Source organism: Cetorhinus maximus, chromosome 23, assembly GCF_964194155.1.
Source record: "Cetorhinus maximus chromosome 23, sCetMax3.hap1.1, whole genome shotgun sequence".
NCBI classification, from domain to species: domain Eukaryota; kingdom Metazoa; phylum Chordata; class Chondrichthyes; order Lamniformes; family Cetorhinidae; genus Cetorhinus; species Cetorhinus maximus.
The window spans coordinates 24,578,572-24,605,591 of record NC_135901.1 but is presented as its reverse complement, the minus strand read 5'-3'; the positions used below and the strand labels follow the sequence as shown (position 1 = coordinate 24,605,591).

The 27,020-nt window shown below is 46.4% G+C and overlaps 5 protein-coding genes across 6 annotated transcripts in view; 3 read left to right on the top strand and 2 right to left on the bottom strand.

Moving 5' to 3' along the window:
• LOC144697322 (uncharacterized) overlaps positions 1–15,511 on the top strand; it is a 166,914-nt gene extending 151,403 nt beyond the window's left edge. The window contains exon 3 of the mRNA XM_078569302.1: positions 13,237–15,511. Within this exon, the coding sequence (XP_078425428.1) occupies positions 13,755–14,144 (390 nt within the window). The 5' untranslated portion in view covers positions 13,237–13,754 and the 3' untranslated portion in view covers positions 14,145–15,511. The remainder of the gene's footprint in view (positions 1–13,236) is intronic.
• Positions 1–27,020, top strand: part of LOC144697259 (uncharacterized) — a 488,548-nt gene that overhangs the window by 309,196 nt on the left and 152,332 nt on the right. The window lies entirely within an intron of this gene.
• LOC144697212 (uncharacterized) lies at positions 634–5,396 on the top strand. Its single transcript, XM_078569107.1, has 2 exons — positions 634–688; positions 2,384–5,396. Exon 2 carries the CDS (start codon positions 2,750–2,752, stop codon positions 3,419–3,421), a length of 672 nt encoding a protein of 223 aa, XP_078425233.1. The 5' UTR covers positions 634–688; positions 2,384–2,749; the 3' UTR covers positions 3,422–5,396.
• The window catches only part of LOC144697062 (uncharacterized), a 464,933-nt gene continuing 445,685 nt past the window's right edge, over positions 7,773–27,020 (bottom strand). The window contains exons 1-2 of one of the 2 annotated variants that reach the window (XM_078568856.1): positions 12,452–12,570; positions 7,773–9,443 (exon numbers count right to left, since the gene is read on the bottom strand). In XM_078568856.1, coding sequence (XP_078424982.1) covers positions 8,381–9,334 — 954 coding nt within the window. In that variant the 5' untranslated portion in view covers positions 9,335–9,443; positions 12,452–12,570 and the 3' untranslated portion in view covers positions 7,773–8,380. Of the gene's footprint in view, positions 9,444–12,451; positions 12,571–27,020 lie in introns of those variants that run through there. The other variant, XM_078568857.1, reaches the window with a different exon arrangement.
• LOC144696942 (uncharacterized) lies at positions 15,913–19,236 on the bottom strand. The gene is made up of 2 exons (XM_078568661.1): positions 19,193–19,236; positions 15,913–17,671 (listed from the first exon to the last, which is right to left on the bottom strand). Exon 2 carries the CDS (start codon positions 17,413–17,415, stop codon positions 15,913–15,915), a length of 1,503 nt encoding a protein of 500 aa, XP_078424787.1. The 5' UTR covers positions 17,416–17,671; positions 19,193–19,236.

The window sequence follows — 27,020 nt, the reverse complement described above, 5'->3', positions numbered from 1 at the left end:
CACCAAGGCTGACAGCAACCTAAATGAAACTGAATCCATTTGTGTATATATATGTGTGTACACATATATATTCAACTTTAAATTATACATTGTTCCTAACAGTTTCAAGTCCATGTGATTCTTCTTTGGAACTGGTTATTAAGGTTGCTGGAATATATTTTCTGACAAAACAATCGGCTGCAAGGAAATTGACTAAATGTTGTGATGTAACATATATGAAATACACAATTATCATTCAGGTTATATTACCAGCAGGTCTACAAAGGCACGGCAAACACTGAGCCAGATGATCTGCTGTTTTGCAATGGTTCTGGTGCTGCTCAATGTACCAGACCATTTATCAGAACAACTGATTTATGTTGGCAAAACAGGTGTATTCTTTTTACTTTTAGCAATGTTTTGAGCACCAAATTCGATCCATAGCCACAAACATCAAATGTGTATCACTTGATTATTAATGTTATATCTTGGCCCTCTGGAACTGAGCTTTCCTCACAAAGGGGGCGATCCAATAGCAGAGGTATTACCCAGCATTCTCCGCGGGACAGACTGTGCCCTGCCTGCTCTGCAGGTGCATCTACGCAGGCGCATCTACGCAGGCGCAGTACCGGTCTGTGTCCCGAGCATGCGCAATGCGGGTGCTGGAGTTCGACGGAGGCGCTAGGAGGTCGTGTCGCATTCGCAACAGGTGATAGAAACAGCCGAGTACAGGAGAGGAATGGAGCGCTCTTCGGGTGGGTTGATGGGTGGGGATACTTCATAAACACCTGGCGCAGACTTTGAAGTCCGGGTATGAAACAACTGTTCCCGTATTTGCACCAAGAGCGCCGGCAGTTGTTCCCTCGGCATCAGGCCGCGCTTTGGGGCCGCCATCTTTATCGGGGGCAATATGGCGCCGCCATCTTTAACAGAGCGTTGCTGCAGGGCTCATGTGGCGTCGCCATCTTTATAGGGGGCAATGTGCAGCAGGGCGCATGCGCAATCATCCATGTCCCTGTCAGCAGGACAGAACGTTCCTTTTACAGGGGATCAGAAGGGGAGGATTTACATACAGCATTGCATCAAAGTTCAGTCAATTCAACTGGACCTGAATATCATAGACCTTTGAATGTACAAAGAAACAAGTTTATCTGTTCTGTCTGTGGGAAAAGATTTCAGGTGAAAAGATTTTCCATCCGTCTTCACCCAAGAGAATGAGGATGAAGGTATCGAACTTGGGGAGAGAGACTGTGAGGTTCTTGAGCAAATAGATATAGGAAGTGACAAGGGATTGGAGATGTTGGCAGGCTTATAAGTGGACAAATATCCAGGTCCAGATGATTTGTGTCCCAGACTGCTGACGGAGGCAAGGGAGGAGATCGCAGGGGCTCTGACCCAAATTTTTAATTCCTCTCTGGCCACTGGGAAGCTGCCAGAATATAAACCCCTGCCCGGCTGTAAGGATGAGTAAAATCAGCAGAACGAAGCCCCAGCTGTCAGAATGAACATGGTTCAGCCCTGGATGTGATTAACAGCAGCAATAACAGTAGAATCAACTCACTGGTTAGCTGGCAGCATGTTGGCTGATTGTTTAAATCCCTTCCTGCACACGGGGCAGCTCAATGGCATCTCCCCAGTACACACACACTGATTTGTCAGCAGATGGGATGACCAAGTGAATCCCTTCCCACACACAGAACAGGTCAACAGCCTCTCCCCAGTACACACGCATTGGTATGTACAGAGATTGGATGACCGAGTGAATCCTTTCCCACACAGAGCAGATGAATGGCCTCTCTCCTGTGTGACTACATTGATGGTTCTCCAGCTCAGATTGTTAACTGAATCCCCTCCTACGTTCCATGTTTGAAGTTTGATGATATTCAGGTCCTGAGGACTCGAGGGACTCTATCAGATTTGTATGTGATGTTTGGTTTGAGTTTCCCTCCTGCAAATCATCCCTTTCTAATCAGCTGTGAAATGAATTTAAAGCAAGAAAAGGGAGTGAGAGATAATTCACAAATATACAAAGGGAGGCTGTAAAGTTCAGCTGAATGAAGCTGGTAATTTGTGGTGCAAGAACAGAGAGTGGACAGGGCTTCAGGGTCCCAGTGACCAGGAGAGCAAATCATTGACTCATTGATTTTATCCTCATTCTGCCCACAGGAGCTGAAGAACTGAACACAACCAGAGTAGAGGGAGGGAGAAAACTGGGAATGGAGTAAGGAATTGATGGAGGTGATGCAATGGGTTTGGATTTGAGCACAGGGAGAGTGTTTCGGATGGAGATTTACAGCTTTGGGGAAAACAAGAGAGGAAAAAATGTTCCATAGAAACTGGAATTGATTGTTCTGAAATTCTGACCTGCACTTACAGAGATGAATTTTGTCAACTCCTTTTACAGAGTATTAGAAGGGGAGGAGTTCCAGACAGGAAAGCCAAACCAAACACGTCACGTCAACATCTGATACTCGCTCAATTTATCAAGACCTGAATATCATCAGCTTTCGAATGTGGAAAGAGAAATGTTTGTCTATTCTGTTTGTGGGAAAAGATTTCAAACATCAGTGTGACTGGAAAAGCACCGAGACAGACACACACCCATGTGAGAATGTTCCACTGAACTTACTGTGGGAAGATCTTTAAGCAGTCACACAGTCTGAAAAAAAATCACCCCATTCACAGTGGGGAGAAACTGTACACATGTTCTGTGTGTGGACTGATCTTCAACTGATCGTCCAACCTGGAGAAACACAAGGACTCTGGCACCATGGAGAAACTATGGAAATGTGGGGACTGTGGGAAGGGATTGAATTACCCAAAGCTGGAAACTCATCGACGCAGTCACACTGAGGAGAGACCATTCACCTGCACTGTGTGTGGGAAGAGCTTCACTCAGTCATCCCACCTCACTGACCACCAATGTGTACACAGTGATCAAAGACCTTTTAAATGTTCTGACTGTGAGAAGAGCTTTAAAAACAAGAAGAATCTGGTAGCACACCAGCTTGTTCACACTGGGGAGAGGCCATTCCTCTGCTCTGAGTGTGGAAAGAGATTCATTCGGTCATCACACCTTCTGACACACCAGCAAGTTCACACTGGAGAGAGGCTGTTCACCTGCTACACATGTGGGAAGGGATTCACTCAGTCATCCCACCTTCTGAGACATGAGCGAGTTCACACTGGGGAGAGACCGTTCACCTGCTCCGTGTGTGCAAAGGGATTTGCCCAGCCATCCGACCTTCTGGTACACAAGCGAATTCACACTGGGGAGAGGCCGTTCACCTGCTCCGTGTGTAGGAACAGCTTTGCTCAGTCATCCCACCTGCTGAGACACCAGCGAGTTCACACTGGGGAGAAGCCATTCACCTGCTCTGAATGTGAGAAGGGATTCATTCAGCTATCCGACCTTGTGAGACACCAGCAAATTCACAAGTGACTGCAGGAGTTGGAGTCTTATTGCTGCTGTTACTCACATCCAGGACTGAACATGTGAGTTATACTGATGTTTAAGAAATGTGTGTTCCATGGTTCAAAGCTTAGGAGGCTCCTTTACGACTGGGTTTAGAGTCAGGAAGAACAATGGTGAATGCTGGAAATGTGCTGTCAAATTGGGGATTGGTGTAAAACTGTGATTTGTTCCTGAAAGTGAAATGGCAGGTTTAAGTTTCCAGCCTGAAAATTTGGTAATTATTGAAAATGTTGGCGTGACATTCCTGAGTTTACCAGTGAAGGGTAATAACAACATCATGTTGCATTTATATAGAACCTTTAACAATGTCCCAAGATGCTTTAGATTTTTTATTATTCCTTCATATGATGTGGGCATCGCTGGCAGGGCCAGCATTTATTGCCCATCCCTGATTGCCCTTGAACATAGTAGCTTGCATTTCAGAGGACAGTTAAAAGTCAACCACATTGCTGTGGGTCAGAAATGACAGGTAGGCCAGACCAGGTAAGGAGGTAGATCACCTTCCCTAAAGGACAACAATCGATGATAGATTCATGGTCACTAGCTTTTCAATTCCAGATTTATTCCACCATCTGCCGTGGTGGGATTTGAACCCAGGACCCCAGATCATTTGCTTGGGCCTCTGGATTACTAGTCCAGTGAATTAACCACCACGTCACCATCTCCGCATGATCAGGTGATCAAAAACTTGGTCAAAGAGTTAGATTTTAAGGAGGCGAGAGGTTTAGGGAGAGAAATCCAGAGCTCTGGGCCTCAGCAGCTGAAAGCACAGCCACCAATGGTGGAGTGAAGTAGGTGGGAGTGTGGGGAATGGGTCAGAATTGGAGGGGCGCAGGGAGCTTGAAGGATCATAGGGCTGGAGGAGGTTCCAGAGACTGTCTGTTATGGAGAGAGTGGCTGCCTCCATGGAGCTTCAAGCACGGCTCTGAAATGGGTCCATGCAGGTCATGACCACGGCCGTGCAGGAGATGTCTGCTGCCTTAAACAGGATGACAGACACTGTATCTGTGACCTTACAACACGTCACTGATCTCCACCAAACTGGTCTGCAGCAGAGTGGGAGGAATGATGTGACTCTGGTCCAGGAGAGGGATGATAGACAAAGGAGACACGGAAGTGGGAACACCGATCAAAGTGTTCCCAGTTCTCACCCATTACTCCCGAACCCCCAGGCAGTACCCAACATGCTACCCCCATCTCCCGACACGCTGTCCCGTCTCCCACCAGCCGAATCTGCCCCTGCACAGATACAGGTGGACCAGTCTTTGCCGGGACCCTGAGGGGCTCTGACACCCAGAAGACGGAGACCACAAGCCTCTCGGCAGTGAGAGCAGGGATGTGAGCAGCCTGTCTCTCCCTCTGCTGAAACCACACAGGATGCACCATGTAGAAGCAATAGGAAGAGTCTGGGCTGGAAATTGTAATTCACCAAGGGGGTGCACAGGGGCGTTTGACAAAATATTAATTCCCTTTTTAAATAATGACACAGAAAATGTATTGATTGGAACCACTTCCAGCTCTTGTCCATTCTGACATCCCAAGGGCCAGCTCACCCTCTCACTGGGTTCGTGCTGAATGTCAATCCGGGCTGGGAGCCATTGGGTGGATGAGTGGGTGAAGGAATGTTCAGTGAACAGGGAGGGGGGGGGGTGGGAGTGGGGGTTGGTGCTGCTGGTGGGAAGGGTTCATTCTGAAGGAGTCCCCCTGAAACAGTGACCATTCATTTATCACTTTGAAATGATTGAGCTGCTGTGTATTTCCCCATTTTTGTTCTTTTAGTTTTCCAGGATTTATATATATGTTTTCTTTTTATTAAAATGTTGCTGTTGTAACACTGAAATCCAGAGGATTTTAAATCTGTTAAAGTCAATCCCCATCGAGTACACAGGAGGACTCAACTGGTTCTAACTTCTTATGGTATCAATAAACAAAGATCTTACAAGCTGTTCATACGGGGAATTGCTTTTCTTTGAGACTAGGGACGGTCAAAAGATGTTGCAAAGTTCAGATTTGGGCCTTGAGGCCTGGGCTATAAGGCCCACATACATGGAGCACCATTATCTGATGTCCTTTATCTCCGATTTTAATCTCTCCACCATTGGTGGCCGCGCCTTCAGTTTCCTGGACCCTAAGCTTTGGAATTTCCTCCATTATCCTCTCCACCTTTCTACTTCACTTTCCTCCTTTAAGACACTCCTTATAACCGACCTCTTTGACCAAGCTTTGGTCATCTGACCTAATATGTCCTTATGCTCCTGTGAAACGCCTTGGGATGTTTAATTATGTTAAAAGCTCAATATAAATATAAGTTGTTGTATTTCAGTCAGACCCCATCACTTACTGAATGAGTGAGTCTGTATCAATGTAACTCAGATAGACACAGCTTGTGTCATAGTTCAGTGAGATCTGATCACTTACTGAGTGAGTGAGTCTGTATAAATATAACTCAGATAGACACAGCTTGTGTCATAGTTCAGTGAGATCTGATCACTTACTGAGTGAATGAGTCTGTGTAAATATAACTCAGATAGACACAGCTTGTGTCATAGTTCAGTGAGATCTGATCACTTACCGAGTGAGTGAGTCTGTAGAAATGTGACTCAAATAAACACAGCTTGTTGGAACAGACCTGGGAAGAAGGAAGCTCTGACTGAACTAACCACTGGACACAGTTGGAAAAGATGATTCTTTCCAAACATTGAAAATTACCAATAAAGTCATTAAAGATGATTTCTTGTTGTGAGCTGCATTATCTGGTAGAATTAGAGTGAAGGAGTGGGATTGACCCACAGCCTGAGTCGGGAGAGAGCAGCCCCTCCCAGCTGGACAACAGTGGAGAGGTGATGGAGCAGAATGATGTGGTCAACCTTGTCAAAGGCTGCAGACAAGTCGAGAAGGGAAAGTTTATCTTTCTCACAGTCAGATAGGATGTAATTTGTGACTTTGATAAGAACTGTTTCAGCACTGTGACAGGGGCAGAAACCTGATTGGAGGGTTCCAGGAAAGGTGGGCATGGATTTGGGACTTTGGTTCAAGGACATTGGAGAGGAAAGAGAGCCTGCAGGTGGGTCAGTGAAAGGATGGGGGAGTCAAGGATTTCTTTTTTGAGGAGGGGCTGATGATGGCAAATTTGAAGGAGAGCAGGACAGTACCTGAGAGCGAGAACCATTAATAAAGTCAGTGAACATGGGGAAGTTGGCTGATCAGCAGTTTAGTGGGAATAGGGTCGATGGAGCAGGTGGTGGGATTCATGGATAAGATGAGCCCTGAGAGGAGGGGAGATGGGAGAAAAACTAAAGAAAGACGTGAGTTCAGGTCTTGGGCAAGGATTAAAATTAGAGGCAGTTCAGCCCAGTGTGTTAGTGGAAGGGAGGGAAGCAGCTGATCAGATTATCTCAATCTTAGTGACAAAGAAGCTCCATGAGCTCCTCACACTTGTTGTTGGACTAACAGACAAATTAGGAGCAGGAGTGAGGCCATTCAGCCCCTCAAGCCTACTCCACCATTCAATAAGTTCATGGCTGATCTGACTGTAACCTCATCTCCACATTCCCACCGACCCCAATAACCTTTCACTCTCATTTACCAAGAATTAATCTACCTATGCCTTAAAAATATTCAAAGACTCTGTTTCCACTGCCTTTTGAGGAAGAGAGTTCCAAAAGACTCACTTTTTCTCTTCATAATCTCTCCATCTCTGTCTTCAATGGGCGACCCCTTATTTTTAAACCGTGACCCCTAGTTCTAGATTCTCCCACAAGAGGAAACATCCTCTCCACAACAACCCTGTCAAGACCTCTCAGGATCTTATATGTTTCCATCAAGTTGCCTCTTACTCTTCTAAACTCCAGAAGATACAAACCTAGCCTGTCCAACCTTTCCTTTTGCAGGATAGGAGAGGGAGAGGATTTGCAGACAGAAAACTCAAACAAAAAATGTTGACAATACCTTACAGCAGGGGTTCCCGAACAGTGGGTCATAATCCCTGGTGAGGTTGCGGGCTGAGGAGTTGCTGTCATGTCCTCTGGGGCAGCAGAGCTGTGGAGCGGAGACACAGCTGGGACAGTCCTGCCATCAGGTCCGAGGCTCCATTACGAGTGTTTCTTTTCTTGTGATTATTCACGTGTCCAGAGAATGAGGTCTGAGGCCCCATCACTGCCTCCATCGTAAAGACCAGTGAAAAAATGACTGCTCCACACCCCCCCTCCCCAGCTTTCACAACTCAAACCCCTGCATTCTCACAACGCTTAACCATCCCCTGCCCCTCCCTAGCTCCCACTACTCTTACACCTCCCCCCACCCCAGTCTCACTCTGGGCTCTGTGCTTTGTCTGTGGACGAGGCTTCTACTGATTGTCTAATCATCCAACCTGGAGAGGCCAAAGGAAACCTGCCTGAGGGGAGGTCGCAGGGAAACTAGAGAAAGTTGTGAGTTCAGGCCCAGGACAGGAGAACGTAAGAGACAGTTTGTCCCAGTGGGCGAGTGGAAGGGAGGGAAGCAGCAGGGGCAGCTGATCGGACTGTCTCAATCTTAGTGACAGAAAAGCTCCACGAGCTCCTCACACTTGTTGTTGGAGGTGAGAATTGAGGAGATAGGGGAGTGGGAGAGCCCTTCAAAATAAACTAACTTGTGTTAGAAACATTTACAAGACTCAACACATTGCATGTTTTACACAAAGCTGATTTATTTGACTTTTATCCATAATATGGAAATCAAAAGTGGGAATCAAAGGTTAGATGGGAATGTGGAAATCGAAACACAAGAAGATCAGCCATGATCTTATTGAATGGCGGAGCAGGCTCGAGGGGCCGAATGGTCTACTCCTGTTCCTATTTCTTATGTTCTATAACTGGGCTGGAATTCATTAATATCAGCAGAAACAGACCCCAATGAACATGGTTCAGTCGCAAAATTCCAACACTCTAGTTACTTGTGAACTCGCTGGTGTCTCAGCAGCGTGGATGACTGAGAGAATCCCTTTCCACACTCAGAGCAGGTGAATGGTCTCTCCCCATTGTGAACCCGCCAGTGTGTCAGCAGGTTGGATGACTGAGTGAAACCTTTCCCACACTCAGAGCAAGTGAACAACTTCTCCCCATTGTGAACTCGCTGATGTTTCAGCAGGGCAGATGACTGAGTGAATCTCTTCCCACACTCAGAGCAGGTGAATGGCCGCTCACCGGTGTGACTGCGCTGGTGTGTCAGCAGGTGAGATGAACACGTGAATCCCTTCCCACACTTGGAGCAGGTGAATGGCCTCTCCCCAGTGTGAACTAGATGGTGTGTCAGCAGGTGGGATGACTGAATGAATCCCTTCCCACACTCGGAGCAAGTGAACGGTCTCTCTCCAGCGTGAATACGCTGATGTACAGTGAGTTCGGATGATTGCCTGAATGCTGACCCACAGTGAGAGCACCTGAATGGTCTCTCATCAGTGTGAATACGTTGATGGCGCATTACTTCCCCAGAACTTTTATAATACTTCCCGCAGTCTGGGCATTTAAAAGGTCTCTCCCCAGTGTGAACTCGCTGATGCTTCAGAAGGATGGTTGACCGAGTGAATCTCTTCCCACAGTCAGAGCAGGTGAATGGTCTCTCCCCAGTGTGAACTCGCTGGTGTGTCAGCAGGGTAGATGAACAAGTGAATCCCTTCCCACAGTCGGGACAGGTGAACGGCCTCTCCCCGGTGTGACTGCGCCGATGAATTTCCAGCTCAGACGGGTAATTAAATCCTTTCCCACAGTCCCCACATTTCCAACGATTCACCCGGTCGTGACTGCACTTGTGTTTCGAAAGGCCAGATGATTGGCTGAATCTTCGTCCACATACAGAACACGTGTACAGTTTCTCCTCACTATGAACGGTGCTTTTTCCTTCCATGTTTAAAATCCAATGGTATTCAGGTCCTGATGATTTGAGTGTCTCTGTCAGGCCTTGATCTGATGCTTGGTTTGAGATTCCCACTTCCAAATCCTCCCTTTCCGATATCCTGTAAAATGAATTTAAAACAAGAAAAACTGACCATCAAAGTATTGGATTGTCCTAAAAATCCAACAGGTTCACTAATGTCCTTCAGGGAAGGGAACCTACCACCCAGTCTGGGCCTACACAAGCCTCTGACCTTTATGGTAGGAGAGAGTGAGAGACAGAGAGAGAGAAAGTTGGAAGAGGGGAAAAGGAGATGGACTTCATCCATCTGCACCTCAAGCAGAATTTTAACAGAATTTCCCAAACCAACAAACCCCACCAACCAGAAAGACAAGGGCAGCTGGTACATGGGAAAACCATCATGTCCAATACAGACAACACTGAGTTCACACTGGGCAGAGACCGTTCACCTCCTCCGTGTGTGAGAAGTGATTTAATTGATCATCCCAACTGCTGAAACACCAGCCGGTTCACCAGTGACTGCAGGGCTTGGACTCTGCTGGATGAATCACATCCAGGACTGAACCGTGTTCATTCGGACACATGGGGTTCATTTCTATTGATATTAAAAATCGTTATAACTGGAATAGAATTTAATATTCAGAATTTAATATTCTGATGATCAGTTTGCTTGACTTTGCGATCTTTACTCTTCAAATAAAGAATCTTTCTTCAGGCTGTTCCCAAGATTTTGAACCATGAAACCAAACAGTGATTTACTTGAACTTCGTGCAATTTAGTTTCTGTATTCAGTGCTGACCATGTGGTCTGCTCTACATTGGGAAGATCGAACACGGATTGGGTGATCACTTTGTGGAACAACCTCGGTTCAGTCTGTGAACTTGACCCTGAGTTTCCAGTCACTTGTCATTTTAATTCTCTGCCCCACTCTGACCTCTCTGCCCTTGGCCTCCTGAACTGTTCCAATGGGAGCTCGAGGAACAGCAGCTCATCTTTCAATCTGGCACTTAACAACCTTCCAGACTCAATATCGGATTCAGCAATTTCTTCACTGTCAGAGGGTTGTCAGGATCTGGAACTCTCGACCTGAAAAGGTGCTGGAATCTGATCCTATAAGGAATTTTAAAAGGAAGTTGACAGGGATTTGGGAATGAGGAACTCACAGGGTTACAAATAGAAAGTGGGTGTGTTGGTCTAAACATGACTGCACTTTAAGAGACAGCACAAGCACAAAGGGTTGAATGGTCTCCTGTGCTGTAAGTTTCTACGATTCTAAGATTTGGCCATTGAGCTCCTCGAGCCTGTTCCACCATGAAATGAGATGATGGCTGATCGGTGACACTTTGCCCCATGTCCCTTAATACCTTTGGTTAGTAATGATTCATCAGTGTCAGGTTTTAAATTAACATTGACCTGGCATGAACTGCCATTTGATGAGTAGAGCTCCTAATTTCTACCGAGCTTACATGGAGAAGTGTTTCCAAATTCACTCCTGAAAAATCTGACACCAACTTTCAGACTACGTCCCCTCGTCCTAGATTCCCCAACAGTGGGAGTCATTTCTCTCTATCTACCCTACCAGTTCCAATTAACATCCTGAAAGCTTTGATCAAATCACTTCTTAATCTTCTAAATTCCAGGGAATATAACCTTCAAATGAGGTAAAAAGAGAAAGTGCTGGAAAAACTCAGCAGGTCTGGCAGAATCTGTGGAGAGAGAAACAGAGTTAACATTTTGAGTCCAATATGATTCTTCTTCAGAACTCACAATGAGGTGATGAATTCTGGTAGAAGGAATAGGGAGAGGCAATATACACTTCATGGTACAGTTCTAAAGAGTGTGCAGGGACAAAGAGACCTGAGAGTTCACGTACACAGATCTTTGAAGGTGGCATGCCAGACTGAGAGAGCAGTTAGGAAAATATATGGGATTTTGGGCTTCATAAATAGAGACGTTGAGTACAAAAGTAGGGAAAATATGCTAACCTTTATAAAGTTCCGGTTAGGTTAGAAGAAGATTCTTGTGTCCAGTTCTGTTCACCACACCTTAAGGAGCATATGAGGCTCAATGAGAGGATGCACGGTAGATTTACCAGAATGGTTCCAGGGAAAATGGAATTTAGCTACAAGGTTAGTTTGGAGAAGCTGGGTTTCTCCTTGGACCAAAAGCTGAGGGGAGATTTGATAGAGGTGCACAAGATTTTGACAGATTTAGATGAAATGCACAAGGGAAAAGCTGTTTCCATTAGATGACGGTACAAGGATTAGGGAGCACATTTAAGGTTTTGGCAAGGGATACAAGGGAAGAATATTTTTTTCACAGTGAGTGGGAATACTTAGCACTCGCTACCAATGAGGGTGGTGGAAGCAGAGTTCAACAATGATTTTAGAAAGGAACCGAGACACGCACTTGAGGGAAATAAACGTGTCGGGTTTAAGTATAGAGAAGGGAAATGAGGCTGACTGAATTGCTCTGTAGAGAACCAGCATGGACTTGATGGGAGGAATGGCCTTTCTGTGCCATAATAACTGATTTATGTAACTCATCCTAATTGAACCCTTGGAGTCCGGGTTCAGGTAAGGTAAATAAAACAGAAAATGCTGGAACTGGAGAAGTCATATTATATCACCACGTATGCCGCCAGACCTGCCGAGTATTTCGAGAATTTCTATTTTCATTCCAAACTTAGCATCCCCAGTGTTTTGCTTTTATGTCATTAAGGTAAATCTGCACTTCCTCCAAGGCCTACACAGCATGTCCTTTTACACTGTGGTGTCCAGAACTCTCACACAGTTCTCCAGGTGTGATCTGACCAGGATTTTGAATATCTCGGTGCAATTCCAATCACACTGATGCCTGAAATCTTTTCCCATTTAATCCCCTGTAAAAGGAGTTTCCAAAATACATCCCTATCAGTCCAGGATAGAAATGCACAACATTCTCTCCTGCTAACAGGGACAGGGATGACCGCGCATGCGCATTTCTGCACTTTCCTGCTGCCAAGATGGCGGCCTTTATTCCGAGGCTGTTATCGGAAGCCCCACAGCTATTGCTGCGTTTGGTCAAAACGCGGAACCTCTAGATTCTTATTCGGATCCTGAAACGTACAAAAGATACTTGTGAAGCCTTTCAGTCCACTCACTGGCTCTATTCCTCTCCTGCCCGGGGTCAACTCTCTCCCCGTAGAGGCCACAGCACCGCCTGCATCCTGCTCCAGCACCCGCACTGCGCACGCTCCACTCAGTGCCCTGCACTACGCCTGCGCGAGGCTCATGCCGCGAGAATAAGGCCCCGCCCCTCTGACTCCGATTGGTTGGCGGACAAGCTGTTCTCACTCGGTCCTCCAACCACGGCCCCTCTCCTCCTATTGGTCCGGAATCTCTACCTGTCGCTTCCGGCTTCTCTTCGGCATCCACCTGAACCAAAGGCCCAATTGGGAAAAGGTGGTTATTTCTGTTTATTTAAAATTACTAGTAGAGACATGAAAGATAATCTGCTGTTTTGACCCAAAGTATTTGGTGGAATTAAAGTGAAGGAGTGGAATTGATCCACAACCTGAGTCACCAGTTTAAGGACAGGAGGAGAGATAATCTGGAGTGGAGAAAACAATAATTAGGAGACTGGACACTCCATTTGGAACAATGAGCAGAGAGGGAGAGGAGTGTGTGGGACAGAGGTTTATAGATTTGGGGGAATGAAAGAGGAAACTAGAATTTTCTGTTCTGAATTTCTATCCTGTGTTTACAATGATAACTCTGGTAAACTGCTTTTACAGGGGGAAAAGATTCACACACCCAAGTGAGAGTGTTCCAGTGAACTGGCTGTGGAAAGAGCTTTAACCAGTTACACAGCCTGAAAAACATCACCATGTGCAGCAGGAAGAAACTGTACAGGTGTTGTGTGAGGATGAAGCTTCAACTGATCGTCCAACCTGGAGATACACGAGGACACCAGGACCACTGAGAAACCATGGAAATGTGGGGACTGTGGGAAGGGATTCATTTCTCCGTCAAAGCTGGAAACTCATCGACGCAGTCACACTGGGGAGAAACCGTTCGCCTGCTCTCTATGTGGGAAGAGATTCACTCAGTTATCCAGTATGTTGACACACCAACGAGTTCACACCGGGGAACGACCGTTCAGGTGTTGTGTGCGCGGGAAGGCATTTGCTTACTCATCTGACCTGCTGGCGCATGAGCAAGTTCACACTGAGAAGAGTCCATTCACCTGTTCTGTCTGTGGGAAGGGATTCACTCAGTCATCCCGTCTTACTGAACATCAACTTGTACACAGTGATCAGAGACCTTTTAAATGTTCTGACTGTGAGAAGAGCTTTAAAAGCAAGAAGTATCTGCGAACACACCAGTGACTTCACAGTGGGGAGTGGCCATTCACCTGCTCCGAGTGTGGAATGGGATTCACTCGGTCATCTCACCTTCTGACACACCAGCGAGTTCACACTGGGGAGAGGCCGTTCACCTGCTCTGGGTGTGGAAACGGATTCACTCAGTCGTGCCACCTTCTGATACACCAGCGAGTTCACACTGGGGAGAGGCCGTTCACCTGCTCCAGGTGTGGGAAGGGATTCACTCAGTCATCTGACCTAATGACACACCAGCGAGTTCAAACTGGGGAGAGGCCGTTCACTTGCTCCACATGTGGGAAGGGATTCACTCAGTCATATCATCTTCTGAAACATCAGCAAATTCACGCTGGGGAGAGGCCGTTCACCTGCTCTGTGTGTGGGAAGGAATTCACTCAGTCATCCCACCTGGTGAGACACCAGCGAGTTCACAACTGACTGCAGGAGTTGGATTATGTTATTGCTGTTGTTAGTTACATCCAGGACTGAACTTGCAGGTTAATCCTGAGGTGTGTAAGAAATGTGGCCCAGCCGCACTCTTCCAATGTTCAGATCTCCTAGACACAGAACAGAAAGCTCCTTTGCAACTGTGTTTAGAGTCAGGAAGAACAATGGTGAATTCTGGAAACCTGCAGTCAAATCAGAGATTGGTGTAAAACTGTGATCTGTTCCTGACTGAATGTGAAACAGGTTTAAGTTTCAAGCCTGAAAATGATGGTAATTATGATGAGGATTTAAAATATTTTATGTGACACTCCTGATTCTATCAATGTAAAGCGATGACAACATCCAGTTGTGTTTATATATGGAACCTTTAATCTCTCTCACCTTCCACTGACTTCAATGAAATGGAAACTGACGGTTGGAATCTGTCAACATTTGAAAGATATTTACAAATGATTTGCGGGTTTCTTACAGTTGGGATCTTTCTCTGTTCTGTCCGCTTGAGATGTCAGATAACAGACTTTCTCCTGTGAATATTGAGCTGGAATATTGGGCTGTGACGTATTTCCTTGTTCATCTTGTTGACTCTAAATATTGAATCTTGTGGTTTCAGACACCAGATAATCAAGCTCACAACAACAGATTGTCTTTTCCTGACTTTATTAACAGCACTGCAATCATATAGACAGAGTAATTCCTTACCTGATTCCAGTCCTCAATGAAGTACTTATAACTGTCATCATTTTTTCTTCAGAGCCTGTAATCTCAGAATAGTGTATTGGTGTGTAATTTTAAAATAATTTTAATTCAATATTCCTTGTTTTAATACCATGTTCACCACTTCCCTGTTAGCTGCTGAATTTATCTATTTTTATCATTACATGATTGTCACGTTTCCATGTTTTTAACTTGATTATTTAGTCTATATTTTAAATGTTATGAATTTTTTTGATGTAAGTTACAATTCAGCCTTTGAGTTGTGAATATATTTCTTGAATAAAATACCATTATATTCAAAAACGTAGTTACTCGATCCAGAGAAAGAGATAATACAGTGGATTCAGAGTTCCCTTCTCCCCAGCTCTGATCCAACAAGCTGCAGCTACACTCGAGATATTTATATTTAACTTGTTCACTCCATTCGTGATCTGGCCCTGCTCAAACCACAACCACAAGGATATCTGTGCATTGTTCTGAGTGTGAGCACAAGGTTGTGTCACTATCACACACAGATACCGTTTCCTTGGTTTACATCTCCATACAAAGACCAGCTCTTTACACATCCCCTTTCTACACAATTGCAGCAGACATGAGTGAGGATGTGAGGCTCATTAATATACACCCTCATTTCATAACAGCAAAGGTTCAGGCATTTTCCATTACAGGCAAAACACAGAGCAGTACAGGAGTACACTGACAGTTTAACAGAGTTTCATCAGCCTTCAGGCTCCTCTCCAATACATTTGCTGAGTGGATTTCAACTTAAACCATGTTTACAGATGTGATGCTCTATTCACACTTCGAAGGTGAGAGAGATGCTATGGGACCCACACTAAGTCCAGTAGCTGAACTGATTAACAGGCTGAGTTTGGGTTTCCTGATCCAGTGCATGTTACTGATACCTTCCCTGGATCTCAAGGCTAGGAGAGACACTCGGGAAGGTATGGGGAGCTGGGACTTGTCCATGAGAGCAACTGAATGTCTGCGAACTGAAATAATCTAAAGTTAGAAAGGAGAAAAGGTTCAGTCCTGGACGTGGTTCTTAGCAGCAACAACCGATTCTAACTTTGTCAGTAACGTGAAGCTGCTTATGTTTCAGCAGGCTGTAAGACTGAGTAAATCGCTTCTCACACACAGAACAGGTGAACGGTTTTGCCCCAGTGTGTACTCGCTGGTGTCTCAGCAGGCGGGATGAATCAATGAATCCCTTCCCACACTCGGAGCAGGTGAACAGCCTCTTCCCGCTGTGAGTGCATTGGTGCCTCAGCAGGCCGGACGAATGAGCGAATCCCTTCCCACACTCGGAGCAGAGGAACGGCCTCTCCCCAGTGTGGATGAGTTGGTGTTTCAGCAGGTCATTGCTTCTTTTAAAGCTCTTCCTGCATTCAGAAAATTGAAAAGGTCTCTTATCAGAGTGAACGCGTTGGTGTTCAGTGTAGTAGGACAACTGAGCGAATCTCTTGCCACAAATGGAGCAGGTGAACAGCCTGTGCTCAGTGTGAGTGCATCGGTGTCTCTGGAGACTGGATGACTCAGTGAAACCCTTCCCACACACAGGGCAGGTGAACGCCCTCTCCCCAGTGTGAACAGTCCGGTGTCTCAGCAGGTGTTGTAAACAAGTAAATCTCTTCTTGCACCCGGGGCAAAGGTACGGCCTCTCCCCGGTGTGAACACGCTCATGTATCACAAGGTGGGACGCACGAGGGAAACTCTTCCCACACATGGAACAGAGGAACGGCCTCTCCCCGGTGTGAACTCGCTGGTGCTTCAGCAGATAGCAGGACCGAGTGAATCCCTTCCCACACACTGAGCAGGTGAATGGCCTCTCCCCAGTGTGCACCCACTGGTGCTTCAGCAGGTCAGCTGGCTGAACGAATCCCTTCTTACACGTGGAGGAGGTGAACGGCCTCTCTCCAGTGTGAATACTCTCGCGTGTCAAAAGGTGTGAAAATCGAGTGAATGTCTTCCCACACACAGAGCAGAGGAAAGGCCTCTCCCTGGTGTGAACATGCTTGTGTGTCAGAAGGTGAACTGAATGAGTGAATCTCTTCCCACACACGGAGCAAGGGAACGGCCTCTCCCCAGTGTGAATGCGCTGGTGTTTCAGCAAATTAATGCTTCTTTTGAAGGTCTTCTCACATTCAGTACATTTAAAAGGTCTCTTTTCTGAGTGAACCAATTGGTGCTCAGTGTAGTGGGAGGACTGAGCGAATCTCATCCCACACTGGGAGCAGCTGAACGGCCTGTCCTTGGTGTGAACTCGCTGGTGCTCAATGAGATGCACTGACTCGCTGAACGACTCCCCAGAGTGAGAACAGCTGAACGGCCTCTCGTGTGTGTGAAGGAGCTGGTGCTCCGCGAGGCGGGAGGACAGCCTGAACCTCTTCCCGCAGTGGGAGCAGCTGAACGGTCTCTTGTCAGTGTGAACTCGCTGGTGTTGGACCAGTTCCTCAGAGATTTCAAAGCTTTTCTCAGAGTCAGAGTATTGAAGAGGATCCTCATCAATGTGATTGAGCTGGTGTGCCAGCAGGTTGGATGAACACATGAATTTCTTCCCACACACGGAGCAGGTGAACGGTCTCTCGCTATTGTGAGTTCACTGTCGTGTCAGCATGTCTACCAGCTCTATCAACCCTTCCTACGGGAGTAGCAGGTGAACAGCCTCTCACCAGTTTCCAGCTGAGGCAGTCAATTAAATCCCTTCAGATGTACGAATCTTCAGATTCCAATGACTGATTGAACCTGTCAGACGTGAGGTTTGCTTTGCTTTTCCTGACTGCAAATCCTCCTCCTCTATTATCCTGTAAAGTAAGTTACAAATTTACATAGAATACACATGATACAAACAGGCCATTCAGTCTATCTAGTTTGTACTCGAGTTTCTAGTCCACACAAGTCTCCCCCATTCTGCTAACCCCATCTCAGGCTTTCAGCTCATCTTTCTAATCCCTTTTCTCCCATGTTCTCATCTAGTTTCCTTTTAAAAATATCTGTTATTTTTCTCGACCACATCCAGTAGTAGTGAGTTCCACATTTTCATAGCTGTCTGAGGAAACATATATCTCCTGCGTTCTTCTTGGATTTATTCATATCTATTGTGTATTCATGGCCGCCAGTATTGGTTAGACCTTCAAGTGGAAACATTCTGTCCACATTACCTGCCCAACCCAATCAGAATTTTAAAGACCTATATCAGAGATGACAAACATAATTTTCGATTTGAGTTTGCTGTGTGCAAATCCTTCCCATCTAAACCCCTGGAAAGGGAGTTTACAAAATCCATCCCTGTCAGTACAGGATAGAAATTCACAACATTCTCTCAGGTAAGCAAGTAATTAGGAAAGCTAACAGAATGTTATTGTTTGTTGTGAGGGAAATCGAATACAAAAGTAGGGAGGTTATGCTTCAGTTGTACAGGACACTCGTGAGAGATCTGGAGTAGTGTACAGTATTGATCTACTTATTTGAGGAAGGATATAAATGCATTAGAAGCAGTTCAGAGAAGGTTTACCAGATTAATACCAAGAATGGGCAGATTGCCTTAAGAGGAAAGGTTGGACAGGCGAGGCTTGTGTCCACTGAAGTTTAGGAGAGTAAGAGGCGATTTGATTGAAACCTTTAAGATCCTGAGGGGAGGGTCTGATGAAGGGTCATACGGACTCGAAACATCAACTGTATCCCCCTCCGCAGATGCTGTCAGACCTGCTAAGTTTTTCTAGGTATTTTCATTTTTGTTCAAGACCCTGAGGGGCCTTGACAGAGTGGATGTGGGAGAATCAAGAACTAGGGGTCACTGATGAGGAGTTTTTTTTTCTCTAAGAGGGTTGTGAGTCTTTGGAGCTCTCTTCCTCAAAAGGCGGTGGAAGCAGAGTCTTTTATTTTTAAGGCAGAGCTACATAGATTCCTGACAAGCAAAGAGGGCGGAAGGTTATCAGGGGTAGGCAGGAATGTGGGGTTTAGGTTACAATTAGTTCAGCCATGATCTTATTGAATGGTGGAGCAGGCTGGAGGGGCCGAATGGTCAGCTCCTGCTCCTCATTCACATGTTCCTGCAGCCAGATCTGAAAGCGCATGCGCACTGCTACAAGTTGCCCCCTAGAAAGATGGCGTCTGCGCATGCGTCCTGCTGTTCGTTGCCCCCGAGAAAGGTGGAGACCGTTAACCCGGGTTTCATAACCGGGGAAGGGCCCATAGCTGCCGCTCGGTGTAGCCGCGGGGCCGGTAGCCTCTTGGTTGGAATTTCTGGACTACATTGGGCGTTTATGAAACCTTCCCGCCCACCCACGGCCCCTAATAGCGCCACTGGGTCGTCCAATGCTTACTGCCTGAAGATGCGACAAACAAGCGTCTGTCCATGACCGTCACTTACACTGCGCATGACGGCAGCTGTGGACCAATAGGAAGAGGGGGCGGGACTGGAGCGGAAGCTGCTGGTCCTCCAACCAATCGAAGTGAATGAGGGGCGGGACTGAGCCCAGATCTCCCTCATTGGCTAAAACTCTGCATCATTTTGGAAGCTGATTTGTCTCAAACTCCAGGGGAAAACTGGGTCTTTCTGTTAAAAACAAAAACAAAAAACTGCGGATGCTGGAAATCCAAAACAAAAACAGAAATACCTGGAAAAACTCAGCAGGTCTGGCAGCATCGGCAGAGAAGAGCAAAGCTGACGTTTCGAATCCTCATGACCCTTCAACAGAACTAAGTAAAAATAAGAAAGGGGTGAAATATAAGCCTGGTTTAAGGTGGGGTGGGGGGGGTGTGGGGTTGTTGGGACAAGCAAGCAGTGATAGGAGGAGATAACCAAAAGATGTCACAGACAAAGGAACAAAGAGGTGTTGAAGGTGGTGATATTATCTAAAAGAATGTGCTAATTAAGAGTGGAGAGCAGGACAAGCAAGGCAGCTCTAGTGGGAGTGGGGTGAAATAAGCGATGGATGGAATACATTTAAACATAATGGAAATAGGTGGGAAAAGAAAAATCTATATAAATTATTGGAAAAAACAAAAGGGAGGGGGAAGAAATGGAAAGGGGGTGGGGATGGAGGAGGGAGTTCAAGATCTAAAGTTGTTGAACTCAATATTCAGTCCGGAAGGCTGTAAATTGCCTATTCGGAAGATGAGGTGCTGTTCCTCCAGTTTGCGTTGAGCTTCACTGGAACAATGCAGCAAGCCAAGGACAGACATGTGGGCAAGAGATCAGGGTGGAGTGTTAAAATGGCAAGCGACAGGGAGGTCTGGGTAATGCTTGCGGACAGACCGAAGGTGTTCTGCAAAGCGGTCACCCAGTCTGCGTTTGGTCTCTCCAATGTAGAGGAAACCGCATTGGGAGCAACGAATGCAGTAGACTAACTTGGGGGAAATGCAAGTGAAATGCTGCTTCACTTGAAAGGAGTGTTTGGGCCCTTGGGCGGTGAGGAGAGAGGAAGTGAAGGGGCAGGTGTTGCATATTTTGCATTTGTATGGGGAGGTGCAGTAGGTGGGGGTTGAGGAGTAGGGGGTGATGGAGGAGTGGACCAGGGTGTCACGGAGGGAACAATCCCTACGGAACGACGCCGGTGGGGGGTGAAGGGAAGATGTGTTTGGTGGTGGCATCATGCTGGAGTTGGAGAAAATGGCGGAGGATGATCCCACTCTCCAATTTCTCCCGGTCTCTCTCCGTCTCTCCCGTTCCCCTGGTCTCCCACTCCTTCTCTCCCTCTCCCTGTTTATACAGAGGAGAGAGTGTCAGGATGAAATCCAGTGTGTTATTAGAGAGGAGGGAGGGTCATGGTGGAATCCAGTGGGTGATGCACAGGAGAGAGGGTCATGGTGGAATCCAGTGGGTTACACAGAGGAGAGAGGGTCAGGATGGATTCCAGTTGGCAATACAGAGGAGAGAGGGTCGAGGTGGAATCCAGTGGGTTTTACAGAAGTGAGCGGGCAGGGCGGAATCTAGTGGGTTATAGAGAGGAGAGAGGGTCGGGTGGAATCCAATGATTTTTACAGAGGAGAGAGGGTCAGGGTGGAACCCAGTGGTTTTTACAGAGGAGAAAGGGTCAGGGTGGGATCCAGTTGTTTTTACAGAGGAGGGAGGGTCAGGGGGGAATCCAGTGGGTTATACAGGGGAGAAAGGGTCGGATGGAATCCAGTGGTTTATTCTTTCCTTCCCTCATATTTTTTCCTCCCTCCCTCCCTTCCTTCCTTCCTTCCCTTCCAACCAATTTCCCCAATTTATTCCTCCCATTCCTCCATCCTTCCTTCCCTTCCATTCTCCCTCGTTCCTTCCTCACGCATTTCTTCCCTCCCCTGCTTTTAACCTCGGAAGAGAGAGGAGGGTACCCGAGGGTTGGCCTGAGGGACAGGATTGGCTGGTTGATACCCGGTGAGATTGGCCCATGTGGTTTACTTTGGAGGTCCACTTAGCAGGAAGAGAGGAGAGGATTGGGCAGTCTTCAAAGAGGCAAGTAGAGAGGACGAGGCGGATTTATGAAGGGAAAGAGTCTAGAGAGAGAGAGGGGAGGAGGCAGAGCACACTGGTGGGTTTTTGTCCCTGAGTATAATCCTATCTCTGCAGATCATTATCTATTGAGTAATTTAATTCTGTGTGTAGACCAGTCGACATACAATGAATGAGTTAACAATAGTTTGGGGACCGCAATTGTGTAGTTCATATCATGGCTGCTGATAGATTTCATATAATTATCTTCTCAAGGTATTGTGAACACACATCCCTCATGTGAACTGATTAGTGCTTATAAATGGTCTGTGCACAATGCTTGACACACAAGAGGTTTTACTGAATTAATAAATGTCTTGATGAGGCAGTTTTAATGGAATCGGATTAAGTTACCTTTAAACATCCGGAGATGACACCTTCACCGACCATAATCTTTACTGTTGGACAAAGCCAACTAGATTGGATTAAAAGGCACCGTTTAAGGGGTGTTTATGTGAACACTTTAGAGAACTATTGTTCGCATTTTGGACCTGCCCATGTCCCAAAGCCTCTTACAACAAATGACGGAAGTACCAAAGGTGGGTGCCAAATTGAGCACAGCAAGATCCCGCCAACTTCAAGGCGGTTAACGACCAGATCATCTGATTTAACCCTCCCTGCATTCCTCAATCCTGCCCTCTTGAGCACCCCCTGATTCCCATCGCTCCACCATTGGCAGCCGTGCGTTCCGCTGCATGGGGCCCTATGCTCTGGAATTCCCTCCCTAAACCTTTCCGACTCTCTCTCTCTCCTCCTTTAAGATACCCCTTAAAAACTGACCTCTTGAACCGAATTATGTGGCTCGGTGTCAAATGTAATAATGCTCCTATGAAGCACCTTGGGACGCTTTGCCATACTAAAGGCTCTAGATAAATATAAGTTGTTGTTGCCACTATTGCTTCCTTTTCACCCTTGGTGCCTGGATCACCGGTGTTGTTGCACCATTTTCCCACTTGGTTGGAGTTAAATTTTTGCCTTCTTTCCTCTGTAGGCCTCTGAGGAGGTTGGAGTTCAAAGGTCACAGTCAATGGCTGCTCCAAACATGGCAGCCCTGAATGATTCGCAGATGACGGAGCTGGAGCCCTGGAGCAACAGGGCCAGTGAGCAGTGGAGGCATCGCTACAATTACTACACGGCATTGCTCAGCCTCCTGATCTTTGTGGTGGTGTTTGGCAATGTGCTGGTGTGCATGGCAGTGTCCAGGGAGAGGGCACTGCAGACCACCACCAACTACCTCATCGTCAGCCTGGCTGTGGCAGACCTACTGGTGGCCAAGCTGGTGATGCCCTGGGTCGTCTATCTAGAGGTAAAACCGTTAGTTCGGTCCCGCTTATTGATAGGCGGGAGGGCCCCGAAGGGCGTTGGGCGTCATAGCTACCGACATCACACCTCAGCGACCCCACCCCCCGCCAAAGAGGTCCTAATTCCTTTTCCCACTACCCTTCCTGGAGCCAGTCACTTGCATAACAGTCATGACCAGAACAAGGTCTCTCTTCCGGTCATCTATTTAGATACCAGGCGATTGGCGAACAACACAAGACTGAACTTGACCATATAGAAACATAAGCCAGGATTTTATGTCCCCTCCTGCCCGGCGGGATATTACGGTCCCGCCGAACTAAATGGAGATTTAAATGGCTTACCGCGTCCGCTGGGGGAGCGACACACCGCGGTGGGGCCATAAAATCCTGGCTATAGAAAATAGGAGCAGGAGTAGGTCATTCGGCCCTTCAAGTCTGTTCCGCCATTCAATATGATCATTGCTGATCCTCTATCTCAATGCCACACTCCCGTGCTCTCCCCATACCCCTTGATGCCTTTGGAGTCTAGAAATCCATCTATTTCCTTCTTAAATATACTCAGTGACTTCTCTGTGGTAGAGAATTCCACAGGTTCACCACCCTCTGAATAAAGAAGTTTCTCCTCATCTCAGCCCTAAATGGCCGACCCCAGATCCTGAGACTATGACCCCTTGTTCTAGACCACCCCACCAGCCAGAGGAAACGTCATCCCTGCATCCAGTCTGTCCAGCCCTGTCAGAATTTTATACGTTTCAATGAGATCCCCTCTCATTCTTCTAAACTCCAGTGAATACAGGCCTAGTCAGCCCAATCTCTCCTCATATGACAATCCTGCCACCCCAGGAATCAGCCTAGTGAACCTTCATTGCACTCCCTCTATAGCAAGTATACCCTTAGGTAAGGAGAACTGCACACAATAGGGACAGGAGCAGGCCATTCAGTCCATCAAGCCTGTTTCACCATTCGATTGGGTCATCATGGAATGGTCCAGCACAGAAGGAGACCATTTGGCCCATCAAATGGAGAGACAGTGGCGTAGTAGCAATGTCACTGGACTAGTAATCTGAAGGCCCAGTTTAACGCTCTGGGGACATGGGTTCAAATCCCTACAAGGCAGCTGGTAGAATTTAAATTCAATTAATAAATCAGGAACTGAAAGCCAATCTCAGTCATGGTGACCATGAAACTATCATCAATTGTCCTAAAAACCCATCTGGTTCACTAATGCCCTTTAGGGATGGAAATCTGCCGACCTTACCCGGTCTGGCCTACATGTCACTCCAGGCCCACAGTGATGTGGTTGACTTTTAATTGTCTTCTGAAATGGCTGAGCAAGCCACTCAGTTCAGGGGCAATTAGGGATGGGCAACAAATGCTGGCCTTGTCAGCAACGCCCACATCCCATGAAAAAGATAAAAAGAAAATTGAGTCTGCTGCAGCTTTTTGAAAGATCAATCCAATTAGTCCCCACTCTCCCCCCGCCCCCCACTGCTCTTTCCCCTGTCGCCCTGAAAATTTCTCCCCTTCCAGTATTTATCCGATTCCCTCCTTTTGAAAGCTCCTATTGAATCTGCTTCCACCGCCCCTTCAGGCAGCGCCTTCCAGATCACAACAACTCGCTGTGTGATTAAAAGTCGCTCTTCCTCACCTCGCCCCCTGCTGGTGACGCTCACTTGCACCGAAGGCTTATCCGCCTTAACAAAAACCATTCCCACGTTGTTGCGGCCAACCCTCGGCTGCTGAACAATTGTCATGGATGGGGGTTAGTATTGCAGCTGTCGGGCACGCTTCTGAGTGTTGTGATCCTCCAAAGAGCGAATCTCGCAATCCCATCTCTCAATCGCCTTCATTACTATTTCAAATAAAGAAAAAGCAAACATGAGATCAGCTGGCACAATGAAGCTGTTCAGTGCATAGATGATAAAATATTCATTATCATCCAACTGGTAGATAATTAATTTTGTATAATGTCTCCGCTAGATATCTAATCGCACTATTCTCACACAATTAAACCTGGAGCAAAATTAGTTTTATAGGAAATGAGAATTACAGTAATATGCAGTGCTTGTCAAACTAATTTATACTTCGTACTATCTAGATTGTCCACAAGCGTTTAATCTCTTGGAACATTCTTCATCTTGAAATTACCCGAATTACTATTTTCGCCTTTTATATTCTTTTCAATGGAGATGTAATATCTCAATGGACCTCTGTGACTTTTAGGGGGAAGAAAGTAAATGAGAATTTATGGTAAGGGAGAATTCATTATAAGGGAATGAATTACTTAAATTAGAATCTATAGGGAGGCCAGCGCAAATCAGTAAATCAACAATTAAACAGTTAAACCAGATGAATCTTATACACTCTCAAACTTTGTACACCCTCAGGGTTTGCAATCACCAGCAAGATCCTGGGAGTTAGACTGGAGTCAGAGGATGGCAATAACATAGATTAAGTGTGCTCTTCAACAGATAGGGGAAGGACAGATGGTCCCAGCTTAGATAGGAAGGCAGGTCTCTGCCTGGGTGAAAGTAGGGTCAGATGATGCATGTACCTTTGTACCAGAGACTTGTCTGTTTAATTGTCTGAGAAGATTGGAATCTGGAGGGTGTTCTTGTTTGTGACCAATAATGTATAAATATGGTGAACACTTGTACCTTAGCAGAGTACTGTCTCAAGTTGTATTGAGATGGTGCCCTCCTTGCAATTGCTCGAATAAACGATCATAACCTGTACCTGAGTCTCCTGTGGTCTGTTCATCGAAGACACCACATCAGTGACAAATGCATAAAACGACCCAAGTGTTAAGCCAATGTTCTCCAAGTTTGATTAATGTAGGTACAAATAAGTGTTAGTTTCTCAACAGAAAATTGTTAAGATGATGTTAGAACACATATTCAAATGATTCAAATCAACACGTTCTCTTGGCATATTCATGTTTAGAATATGAAAATGTCTAGGCTTTTTCTCTGACATGAATGAATAATTGATGTGTTATTTAATGAAAATGTCAATGAGTGCAAATCTGTCAACAGCAAAACAGCAACAGAAAGTTTATAATTTCAACAACAACTTATGATTCTACAGCACCTTCAATTTAATGAAGTGTATCCAAGGTGCCTCACAGGAGACAGGTGTGATTATCAAACAATATTTTACCCCGAGCCACATCAGGAGATATGAGGGACCAGTGACCAAAAGCTCAGTCACAGAGTGAGATTTTAAGGAACGTCTTAAAGCAGGAAAGAGAGAGGGAGAGATAGATAGAAAGAGAGAGAGAGAGAGATAGGGGCTGGAGGAGGCTCCAGACATAGGGAGGGTTGTAGGGGGCTGGAAGAGGTTACAGAGATAGGGAGGATTGTAGGGACTGGAGGAAGTTACAGAGATAGGGAGGGTTGTGTGGGCTGGAGGAGGTTACAGAATAGGGAGGGTTTTAAGGACTAGAGGAGGTTACAGAGATAGGGAGGGTTGTGGGGGCTGGAGGAGCATACAGAGATAGGGAGGTTTTAGGGACTAGAGGAGGTTACAGAGGAGGGTTGTGGGGGGTGGAGGAGGTTACAGAGATAGGGAGTGTTGTAGGGGCTGGAGGAGGTTACAGAGATAAGGAGGGTTGTAGGGTCTGGAGGAGGTTATAGAGATAGAAAAGGTTTTAGGGACTAGAGGAGGTTACAGACATAAAGAGGGTTGTAGGGACTGGAGGAGGTTACAGAGATAGGAAAGGTTGTAGGGACTGGAGGAGGTTACAGAGATAGGAAAGGTTGTAGGGGCTGGAGGAGGTTACAGAGATAGGGAGCGTTGTAGGGGCTGGAGGAGGTTCCAGAGATAGGGAGGGTTGTGTGGGCTGAAGAATGTTCCAGAAATAAGGAGGGTTGTAGGGGCTGGAGAAGGTTCCAGAGATAAGGAGGGTTGTAGGGGCTGGAGAAGGTTACAGAGATAGGGAGGGGACACATGGAAAGATTTGAAAACAGGGATGAGAAATCTAAAATTGAGTTTGGATGACCTTAAGTTTCCATAAACATATTCCTTGGAGCCATTCTTCCCGTTAATTCTGATGAGCTTATTTGGGGGAGACAATTGAAAGTGGGTGGGGTAGGATCGGTTGGTGGCCCTTGGGCCCTGTTCCCTGCAGCCCCCCCCCCCGCCCCTCCCTCACCGCCTGCAAAAGTGGTCTACTGATGAAAGCGTTTTAGAAGCACTGCTCTTAGGTGTAGTAGAAAGGCAGTAGAAGAACAAAGGCAGTAGAAGAACAAAACACTGAAGACGCTGGAAATCCAGAATAAGAACAGAAAATGCTAGAAACACCCAGCATCTGTGGAGAGAGAAACAGAGTTAACATTTCAGGTCAGAACCAAAGGGTAAGGCACTGTAAGAATG